Here is an 11080-nt window from a genome sequence, read left to right on the forward strand (position 1 = left end):
AGTGATTGCATATCAAGGCAAAACAGTACCTGTAGGATTTTCTTTTTTTTTGTTGTTTTTGTTTTTTTGTTTTTTTGAGACAGGGTCTCACTATGTAGTTGAGACTGTCCTGGAACTCACTATGTAGCCCAGGCTGGTCTCAAACTCACAGTGATCCTCCTGCCTCAACCTCCCGAGTGCTGGGATTACAGGAGTGCGCCACCACGCCCAGCTCAGGATTTTCCTAATATATTATTTCTCATATTTGTTTTCAAATAGAAACATGAAATATGATATAATATTAGAATAAGAAAAGATAATTTTATTTTATAACAATAACCACTTTTCAAATATTAAGACTATATAAAAATAAAGGGGTACTGTCAACAAAGCTCATCTGTGGGCTAACGAATCTCTTATTTATTTCAAAGCAATCTTTGCACAAACCTAACCTTCAAGTCCATTTACTTATATATTTATTTATTTGGGTACTGGAGACAGTACCAGGGCCTCCCACAAGTTAGCAAGCGCTTCACCACACTGCTACTCCCGCAGCCCTTTGGGACAGGGTCTTGCTAAGTTGCCCAGACTTGTCTTGAACTCGTTGTGATCCTCCTGCCTTAGCCTCCTGAGTATCTGGCCTTATAAGTGTGTATCACCATATCCAGCTACTAGTCCATTTGAACAATAAGAAACAAAAATAACCTTGTTTTAAACAAAGTGAATTATCCTCCCTCCTGATGTGTAAGACCACTGAAACAATTAATTTCTTACCTAGGTTCTATCCCCTCAAAAATAAATTTAAGAATAATCACATTTCAAAGGTCATCTCTTAATAGTCCTAAATTAGAATGTACAAGTTTCCTTTTAAGGCAAGTGACAGTAGAGGGAAAGTGGACAAATCCCCTGAAATACAAAACCATCTATTATCATTACAGGGGCAAAAACACCTTACACGGCCCTTTAACAAATAGAATAGATGCACTGAATACTGTCAAAGAAAATTTTCTTTAAAATGGCACACAAAGGGGCAATTTTCATAACAGATACATTTATATTAGGCTTGACCAATTATGCGCTTTGCTCAACCCAAGAACTGAAGTTAGCAAGGGTTGTTATGGTGCCCATTACAATTTCAAACAAAGAACATGTCTGATTCTGTGACAGAACTACTCTACAGCAAGCTGAGTGATGTTCGCTAATAGTTGACAGAGAATGGGTTTCCCTTCAAACCATTCACTATTACTAGTCTCTAAGTGCCTTCAAAGCACATTGTTTTCCTTTAAAGTCCAAGGATCTCTGCCTTCAAAAGACACAAGTGCAGTAGTTTTTGTTCCTTACATTCACCTAAAAATAGAATATTATGATCATAGTGTATAAATGTGCACATTAAATACACATTCCATCCACAATGTCCAAATAATAAAATAAATTTATGAGAACAGACATTTACATAGTGAAATAAATAGTACATCATTTAACATTAGATTACACTCAAGATTTCTTAAATGACTCATTCAGGAGATTCTTCCTGGAAAATCTAAATAACATTTGGTATCTCACACTTACTAGCATATATGCTGTTTACAGCTTAAATGGCTTGTTTAGAGCAGAATGCACACTAACACTGACTTTTCAACTCCTAAAAGCTTCCTTGTAGACAATAAACTGCCAAATTGTAACACAGCATGAATAAGAACTGGATTCCCACTCTGGCACCAACACAATAACCAAAGCACAAATCACCACACAACAAAACAAACTAATCCAATGACAAAAAGGAATCAGGGGAAAAAAGCAGCAAGCAAAACAGTATGTGGCAATCACACACATAAAGCCTCCTTTTCCATGCGACCTTACAATATCCCTTCTAGCATGACAATGTACCAAGGCACCTAAGGCCCCACGATACCACCAGAAACACTAACAGCCCCATAGATGCCTCCTTTTGTACACAATTTTTTATATAAAGAACATTATTTATTTGTAGATGCTCCACACATCTGGTGAAGGCAGGAATTTCTTCTCTTTGATAATACCACCTAGAAATATCAACAATATTTTATATATCCCTTAGGGCAACAGATCTGGGGAATATCACCTGTGATATCAAAGACCTAAGGACCTGCAATGATGAATCCTGTAAGTTCAATTACACTATCAATATTAAACGAATGATCGTTTTATACACTAAAACAGCAAAAAATAATAAGGGTAATGATGGAAGCAGCTATGTTTCTTCCCCTCTGTGAGGAACGGCAAGAAAACAGCTCAAACATGAAAGGGAAACAAAATAATATACTTTAAGCCAAGGAGGAAAAGTGAAAATTTAATATAATCAAAAGCAATTTGTATATCACTATGAAATAAAGAGATTAGAAAGTATGCAGTCATACATACACGGGAACAAAAAAAAATCTCTCAAGCAAGAGAATTTCTGATCAACTCTGTTGTATCACTGCTGGGGGGAAGAATCATTATAAAAAACACACATCAGTGACTCTTAAACATACAGATTTGAAAACAGGTTCTCACTAACGTATCAGGACAAAAAATATTCTCTAAGTGATAAAAAAATGAGTATTTGAGATTTAGTCACTAGATGCAAAATGAGATAAGCAAAACCAGACATTAGTAATTTCACAAAATTGAACTTTGGAGAAAAGAGATACCCAAAAAAAACAACATGAGAATGGTTGAAATCTGTCAGACTTTAAACCTCATTAGGGATCAAAGTTCTCTGCTTTCTTCATGGAATGTTTTATGTAGGAAACAGCAGTTAAAGCAATCATAAACGAGTAAGTCACTTGTGAGAGAGACCATCCACGAAGATGAACAGAGAGCATTAATTCGAGCACAGTATTTGAGATTCTGGAAGAGCGCTGCTTGTAGCCAGTGAGTCTGAGGATAAGCCAGTGCTGTTACTACTGACATCCAAAGTATCTGGACATGAACGGAGATCAGACAGTTGCTCTGTATTCAGACAGAGCATGTTGGTGGTGCCTTGAAAGAGTCTCTTCAGTTGGCTTTCTGTTTCCATCTCACCTTTTCTTTTAAGAGGAGGGAGAACACTAGGTCTAATTCACTTCCCTGGACTCTGACTTCTCCTGGCTGAAAATCATATTGGATTAGAAACAGGAGTTGAGAGTCTCTTCAGTTGGCTTTTGGTTTCCATTTCATTTTTTCTTTTAAGAGGAGTCAGAACACTGGGTCTAATTTATTTCACTGGACTCTGACTTCTTCTGGTTGAAAATCGTCTTGGATTAGAAACAGGACTTGATGACAATCCACTGCTATACACAAACATTTGCAAATATGGTGAAAACAATTGCTTCCCAAATCCTTTAGTGGGTGAAGGTGCTGCTGAAAGCAGAGTGAAGTCAATTCTTTTAGGAGAATATAGTTTCTCCAACTTCTCAAAATCACTATCACTCAGGATCAAACTTTCAGCCCATGATTGGCCTATTTGTATTGCTGTTTGCACTTTCCTTTCATGCACAGTTTCTCTATTCATTATATCCAGGCCTTCCTCCCTTTCGAATTTTTTTTGTTCTATCTTTTTTTTTTTCTCATTGAGTTTATTGGTACATTTTAGGTATACAATACAGTTACATTCATGGTTGGGATCTTGTACCTTTATATGACAGGTCGTGGTTCTCATTTTTTCCCCATATCCCTGCCCTCACTTCACCCCCTCCACCCTTCCCTATTTACAAACATGTTATTTCCGTTTTTTCATTTTCTCATATTTTTTTTTCTTTTCCTTTATTACCTTTCCCCTACCCTTCCCATTTCCCTTATACCTTTATCACTTTTCTTCCTATTTAACATTGTCAATTATATCATTAGGATCTTACGTGCCATTATAGTTGTTACAACAGAGAAACTATTCAATATTTACACATGTGTGACTTATTTATTTCACTTTGGAGTTTATCCTCAATATGCATCCATTTTCCTATGAATGACTCTAATTTCTAATTCTTTATGGCTCAGTAATAATATTCCATTGTATAGAAAAACCACATCTTCTTAATCCAGTCTCCAATTAATGGGCAAATGGGCAGTTTCCAAATTTAGCTATTACATACTGTGCCACTAATAAACATAGGTGTGTATATAGCACTGTGATAAGATTCCTTTAATACTTTTGGAAAGATACCCACAAGAGGGTTGGCTGGGTCAAATGGAACCTCTAGTCCCAGCTCTTTGAGGTATCTCCATATTGATTTCCATAGTGGTTGCACCAGTCTGCTCTCCCACCAACAATGGAGAAGGGTTCATTTCTCCGCACAACCCTGCCAACATTTGTTATTGGTTGATTATTTTTTTCTTTTCTTTTTATTGAGTTTATTGGTACAATCTAGGTACACAATACAGTTACATTCATTACTGGGATCCTGTACCTTCACATGACGGTCTTGGTTATCATTTTTTCCCCTTGTCCCTGCCCTCCTTGCACCCCCTCTTCCTCTCCACATTTACAAACATTTTATTTCCATTTTTTCATTTTCTCATATTTTTTTCTTTTCCCTTGTTCCCTTTCCCCTACCCTTACCACTTTCCCTACACCTTTCGCCCTTTTCTTCCTATTTCACACTATTAATTATCCCATTAGGATCTTGTGTGCTATTATAGTTGATTTCTTGATAACAGCCATTCTTTGTGGGGTGAGGTGGAATCTCAGTGTTGTTTTCAGCTGCATCTCTTGAATGCCCAGTGATGTGGAACATTTTTTCATATACTTACTTGAAGCTTTTACTTCTTTGTCTGAGAAATGTCTGTTCATTTCAGATGACCATTTTTGAATTGGGGCTTTTTTTTTTTAGTTCTTTATATATTCTAGATTAGAGTCCTTTGTCTGAGGAGCAGCTGGTAAAAATTTTTTCCACTTTGTATGCTGTCTTATGGTTCTGTTGATAGCTTCTTTTGCAGTGCAGACACTTCTTAATAAGATGAGATCCCAGTTGTTGATTCTTTCTGCTAGTTCCCATGCTACTGAGGATTTGTTCATAAAGTCTTTTCCTATGCCAGTGTCTTCAAGAGTTCTGCCTAACTCATCTTCCAGCAAATTTAGTGACTCTTTTTTTTAATATTTAGATTTTAATCCACTTGTATTTTAGTTTAGTGCATGGTGAATGATAAGGGTCTAGTTATCTTTGGAAGGTTGAAATCCAGTTTTTCCAACACCATATATGAAAGAGGTTATCTTACCTCCAGTGAGGATGGTTGGCTCCTTTGCCAAAGACGAGGTAGCTGAGTAAATCTGGAGTATATTGTTTTTGTATCTTCCAATCTGTTCCACTGATCTTCAGGTCTGTTTCTTTGCCAGTACCATGCTGTTTTTATCACAGTGCCTTTGTGGTATAGTTTCAAATTGGAAATTGTTATACCCGCTGCCATGTCTCTATTGCCTAGGGTGGCTTTGCTATTCTAGGTCTCTTCCGGTTCCAAATGAATTTTTGGATTCTTTTTTCTAGTTCTCTGAAATATACTGTTAGAATTTCAATTGGCATTGCATTGAATTTGTATAGCAATTTTGGTAGTATGGCCATTTTCACTATGTTGATTCTTCCTACCTAGGAGCAGGGGATATCTTTCCATTTTCTTATATCCTCTTCCATCTCCTTTTTCATATAATTTTCAGTGTAGAGGTCTTTTGCTTCTTTCATTAGATTGATTCCTAGATACTTTTTTTCATGTTATTGTGAAAGGAATTGTTTCCCTAATTTCTCTCTCTGTGAGTCTGTTATTTGTGTACAAGAAGGCTACTGAATTCTGAGTGTTGATCGTGTATCATACTAATTACATGGCTATTATTAAAAAGTCAAGAGATAACAAATGTTGGTGAAGGTGTTAAGTAAGAGAACTTTTAGCCACTATTGTCAGAAATATATATATATATATATATATATATTTGGTAACAGGGATCAAACTCAGGTCCTTGTGCTTTCAAGGCAGGTTGCGGAACAAAATAAATCTACCATATAATCTTGCTATCCTATTGTTATATATAAGCAAAAAATATGAAATAAATATGTCTAAGAAACATCTGTATTCTTATGTTTACTGAAACACTATTAATAGCTGAGGAATCAAATAATTTAAGTGTCTATCTTGATTAATTTTCTCATTGCTCCGACAGAATACTTGACACCCAAAGTTAAAGTTAAAAGAGGAAAGGTTTACTGTACCTCCCAGTTTGTAGAGATTTGAGTTCATAGTTGGCTGGCTCCAATGCAAGATAGCTTGGCAAAGGCACATTTAAGAGAAGAAAGAGTGCATGGCAGGCAGAAGACAGTAAGGTAGCAAAGCAGTAGCAACCTGTCTTTCCCTTTTATCTCTCCCAGGCTACTTACCCTTTAGTGGTGCCACCCACACCCAGGATGGGCCTTCCCATTATGCACAACCAGATCTATTCTAAAGCAATCAGTGGACTAATTTAGTAATAACACACCCTTAATCTCGGCATCACCCACTTAATCCCAGCATCATAACCTGGTTCCAGACACTTTGAGGAGGCATCTAGACATAAGCCATAATTGTGTTCATCAAGGAATGAATGAAGAAAATATGCTTTACATATACTTAGTCTTTACAAAGCAGATCATGCCACTTGTCACAACATAGATGAATTTGTAAAATCTTATGTTAAATGAAATAAGCTAAATACAGGAAGGAGAATGTTGCATGATCCAACTAAGATATAGAATCTTTTTAAAAGGTTAAATATGCCGAGAGTACAAAACACTGAATACTAGAACCAGAGGACATTAGCACAAAGGGGAAACTGGAACCATAGGACATTAGCACAAAGGAGAGGATATAGGTGAGAGGTTATAAAGTAACAGATATATAAGCTGAACAAATCTAGAGATTTATAGCTAATAAAATTGTGTGATATTCAGGATTCCTGCTACATGAGTAAATTTTAGTTGCTCTTAACAAAAGAATAAAAATGGGTAACTGTGACATTATGGATATGTTAATTTCTTCTGCTATATTAACTATGTATCATATAACATCATATGGTATACCTTAAATGTACACAATGAAAGTTATTTTTTAAAATAATGTATACTCATACTGCTCATGGTTTTGTGGGGAAATGCCTTAATGTCATGATTTTCTGTTTTTCTCTTATAAAAGTGTCCAACTACTTGATCTACTTCTTGGAGATTATTTCAAGGATTAAGAGCACATGTGTAAAGTACACTGCCCATAGATTCATTCCATAAATGGCCCTTTATAATGTCATACTAAATAAGATTTGAACAAAAAGCCATCAAGATAAATTAAGTGCTCCTATGTATTGGTACTTTACATACACATAAGCTCTACAAGGACAGGGATCTTTATTTTGTTCACTGATACCTAGATTAGGACCTCAAACAAGGTATGGGAAAAATAAACAATATTTGATATAGATAACTGTCTTAGTTATTTTTCCCTCATATCTAAGACAAAATACCAAAAATCCAATGATAAAGTGGAAAAGGATTATTTTGCTTACAGTTTGTAGAGGTTTCAGTCCATAATCAGCTTGTTCCAATGCAGGATGGCAGAGGGGCAACAGTTCATGACCCCAAAGATAGCAAAAGCAACAAGATGTAACAATAAATATCTGTCATTGAGCATTGAGTGATCTTTAAATTGTGAATTTTCTTCATTATGTATCCTTTTTAGTTCCCTTTGGATAGATAGGGAGGTTTCATTGAAGTTTATTTGATCTAACAGAGCAAAGACATGTAGCTGTGAAAATTTACCAGTTAAGTAAAAACTGGAGATGAGAAGAATTACCACAAGCATGTAGGTAGGAAATACCATATTAAAAAAGAATTAGTTCATCCCAGAATAGTTAAGCTGTGTGATTACATTTCACTGGACCATGACTCATCTTATTTAGTATTAGAGTACTGTGAGGGAAATGATCTGGACTTCTACCTGAAATAGCACAAATTAATGTCAGAGAAAGAAGCCCAATGCATTATCCTGAAGATTGTGAATGCTTTAAGTACTTAAATGAAATAAAACCTGCCATCATACACTATGACCTCAAGCCAGGTAATATTCTTTTAGTGAATGGTACAGCCTGTGGAAAGATAAAAATTACAGATTCTGGTCTTTCCAAGATCATGGATTATGATAACTACAATCAGTGGATGACATGGAGCTAACATCACAAGTTGCTGGTACTTATTGATACTTACCACCAGAGTGTTTTGTGGTTGGGAAAGAACCACCAAAACCTCAAATAATGTTGATGTCTGGCCAGTGGGTGTGATATACCAGTGTCTTTATGAAAAGGAGCCATTTGGCCACAACCAGTCCCAGCAGGACATTCTACAAAAGAATACTATTGTTAAAGCTACTGAAGTGTAGTTCCTGCTGAAGCATTTATCTGGCAATGCCTGGCCTACCAAAAGGAGGAATTCACTGATGTCCAGCCTGTGACCCCTACATGCTGCCTCACTTGATCTTAGCCAAAAGGCCGAGAAGCGATACATGCTGCCTCACAACCAAAAGTTGGTCTCCCCAAGTAGCCCTGCCAAAGCTGCTATTGCATCAACCTCTGGGTCAGCCAATAACAGTTCTTTAAATTGAGACCTACTCCAAGACCGCAAACTGTTCAACACACAGAGCAGAGAAGTGGCATTCAGCAGCAGGTTTGGAACATAGAAAATATGAATGGATCTCATGAAACCTGTACCAGATGCATTTATTTTCTTGAATTTTCCCATTGATAGAGCATGACAGCATTAATTCTCATTGAGGAGAGAACTTGCGCAGCCCTGGCCGGTCCTCATAGGAAAAGGTCCCATCCAAGTTTCCAGAGTCAATGGCCCCTGTATGTGGCTGGGTGATGAAAAAATAAAAAATAAAACCTGATTTCATGTACTGTGAACTTGAAAACATATGGACTCAGGGATGTCCCTGATGCATTGCTTCAGATGAAGAATGTAGACTTGAAAGTGTAGACTGGGTTAGTCCAATGTCTATATTTAAACCTATTATTTTCTTATAATAAAATTTAGATAACATCTCCCGGGGCGGGGAAGCAATAAGGCTTAACTGCATTTTTTTTCTTCCCCTTTAGTCCCATCCAGACTATAGGGATTAGGGCAGTGCCAAACCAATCACTCAGGTGTAGTGGTTTAGTAATTACACACCCTTAACCCTGACATCACGCATTTCAGATTCAGCCACCTCTAAAAAGGAAAGCCCCATCTCATGTTCATGAGGCTTTGCGGGGAAAGCTAAACACTAGCCATAGCAAAAATCTTATTCCTTCTATGAATCTCACCCCATCCTATAATCCCAAAAGTTTCAGGAAAAAATCAACAATGGAGTAAAAGTTAGGGAAAGCTGTTGTACATAACATCGGTAATAAATACAGTGTGTATGTGTGTGTTCTTTACATCTGAAGACAATGTGTTGATTTAAACCTTATACTAACAATACAAAGCCATAATTGATTGGTGTTAAGTGTGGAAAACAGACAAGTGCTGTAGAAGTTAACTAGGTAAGCCTTTAGCAAAAAGTGAGATCGGGGCTTTTTCTTAAAATAAGGGAAGAATTGCAAAGAAATTCAATAGGATATGCAGATGAGCAGAGTGTGGAAAGGGATCTTCGAGGTTAATTCAACCTCTTACACAGTACAGAAATTCTCTCCACCATATCCTTGACAGTATGGCATCCCATCTCTATTTAAAAACTTTCAGAGACACAAAGGTCTACCTGACTAGGTAACCCACCCTTTTTGAGAAACTCTAATTGTAATGAAGTTCTAGTCCTTAAGGAAGGTCAACCTCTTTATACCTTCTGATTATTAGCCTTAGGTCTGCCCTCTGGAGCTCAAGGTAATGTCTACTTATTTTCCCACATGATGATCCTCCATATTTTAGAAGGCAGCTCTCCAACCATCCTAAATCCGACTGCAGTAAGGAAGATATTCCTCCCTTACATATTTATGTACAATATGCCTGTGCCCAATAGTCTCAGGCACATCCCTGTCTGAGTGCAATGCAAGCCACCCAAAGAGTAAAGTATTTCTGGAAAAATAAAATAAAGATACATACAAATGAGTCTGGTGAAATAATCACTGCTAAAAACAGCAACTTGCTGGGTGGCCTCCAATTCACAAAAGCAAGCAGCCAACACAAATGTGCTCTGGGGAAGAACTGGGAAAGTGGATCCATTTTCTCTGCAGCAATTGTTCTTCTTGAAATAGAAAATTTTCTCACACTATTCCATACTATGTATTAATTATTCCCTTATGCTGAGGCCAAGGGAGACTTCTTAACTGAAAAATTCCAGGAAACCAAAAGTCCCTCCCTCCCATCACCTCATTTTCATTGCCGCGGGAGAGGGTTTATGTATCCTTAAAATCTAGGAAAAACTGAACTCCCTGCAGAAAGGAAGAGACTTAAATATGTGTTTTCATGAGACAACAGAGGAATAATTGTATTTACAGATTTTCACAACAAATCTGAGAGAATGCTGAGGATATGAAGAATTTTAAAAGAAATATTAACATTGTCAAAAGCAGCATATTTCTGTGAAATCCTCTAAAATTCATCTACATGCATCTCATAAGGAAATTGGTCATAATCTAGTGGAACAGATTTTAATTTCATACTCTATCTATGCAGCTTTCATTTATAGTTTAACAGTTTTAGTGTAGAGTTCATAATGAATGCCTTCACCACGCAGCTTCATATTTTCTGGGTGAATTTTAGGTATTATTTTTTACACAAATCACCTCCATCCTACTTTTCCAATTGTAGCTTTGATTCTACCCCTTCACAGATTGGTCTACTGGCCATAATCACAAAATACTCAGTGATTCTCTACCGCTATGATTTTTTTCTTAGTGATTTCTTTTGCCAGAAAAGTCTTATTCCTTTACTCATCCTCCATATATTAAAATTCCACTTCTTTCAAGGTCCAGTTTAAATTATCCTTCCTCCATAAACCTTCCATATTCTCCCATCCCGCCCCCCTCCTTTAACTTTTCAAAGTAATCTCTGTATTAGACTACTACCCAAACACACTTTAGTATTGATAGGTGAGGGAAAAGCTGGTGCTAACTCTAAAGAGG

General features: G+C 36.7%; 1 protein-coding gene and 1 pseudogene across 1 annotated transcript; one reads left to right on the forward strand and one right to left on the reverse strand.

The window, feature by feature from the left end:
* Positions 1-1261: 1261 nt before the first annotated feature.
* On the reverse strand, positions 1262-6379 carry LOC104861821 (protein FAM122B-like). The gene is given in 5 exon segments (XM_033760494.1): positions 1262-1326; positions 1867-2022; positions 2929-3090; positions 3217-3512; positions 6339-6379. Coding segments are annotated over 5 exon segments (720 nt in total).
* Positions 6380-7052: 673 nt separating this feature from the next.
* Positions 7053-8583, forward strand: LOC104861822 (annotated as a pseudogene).
* The last annotated feature ends 2497 nt before the right edge of the window (positions 8584-11080 follow it).

This window comes from Fukomys damarensis, unplaced genomic scaffold, assembly GCF_012274545.1.
Source record: "Fukomys damarensis isolate Sample0158 unplaced genomic scaffold, DMR_v1.0_HiC HiC_scaffold_39, whole genome shotgun sequence".
In the NCBI taxonomy this organism is placed as follows: domain Eukaryota; kingdom Metazoa; phylum Chordata; class Mammalia; order Rodentia; family Bathyergidae; genus Fukomys; species Fukomys damarensis.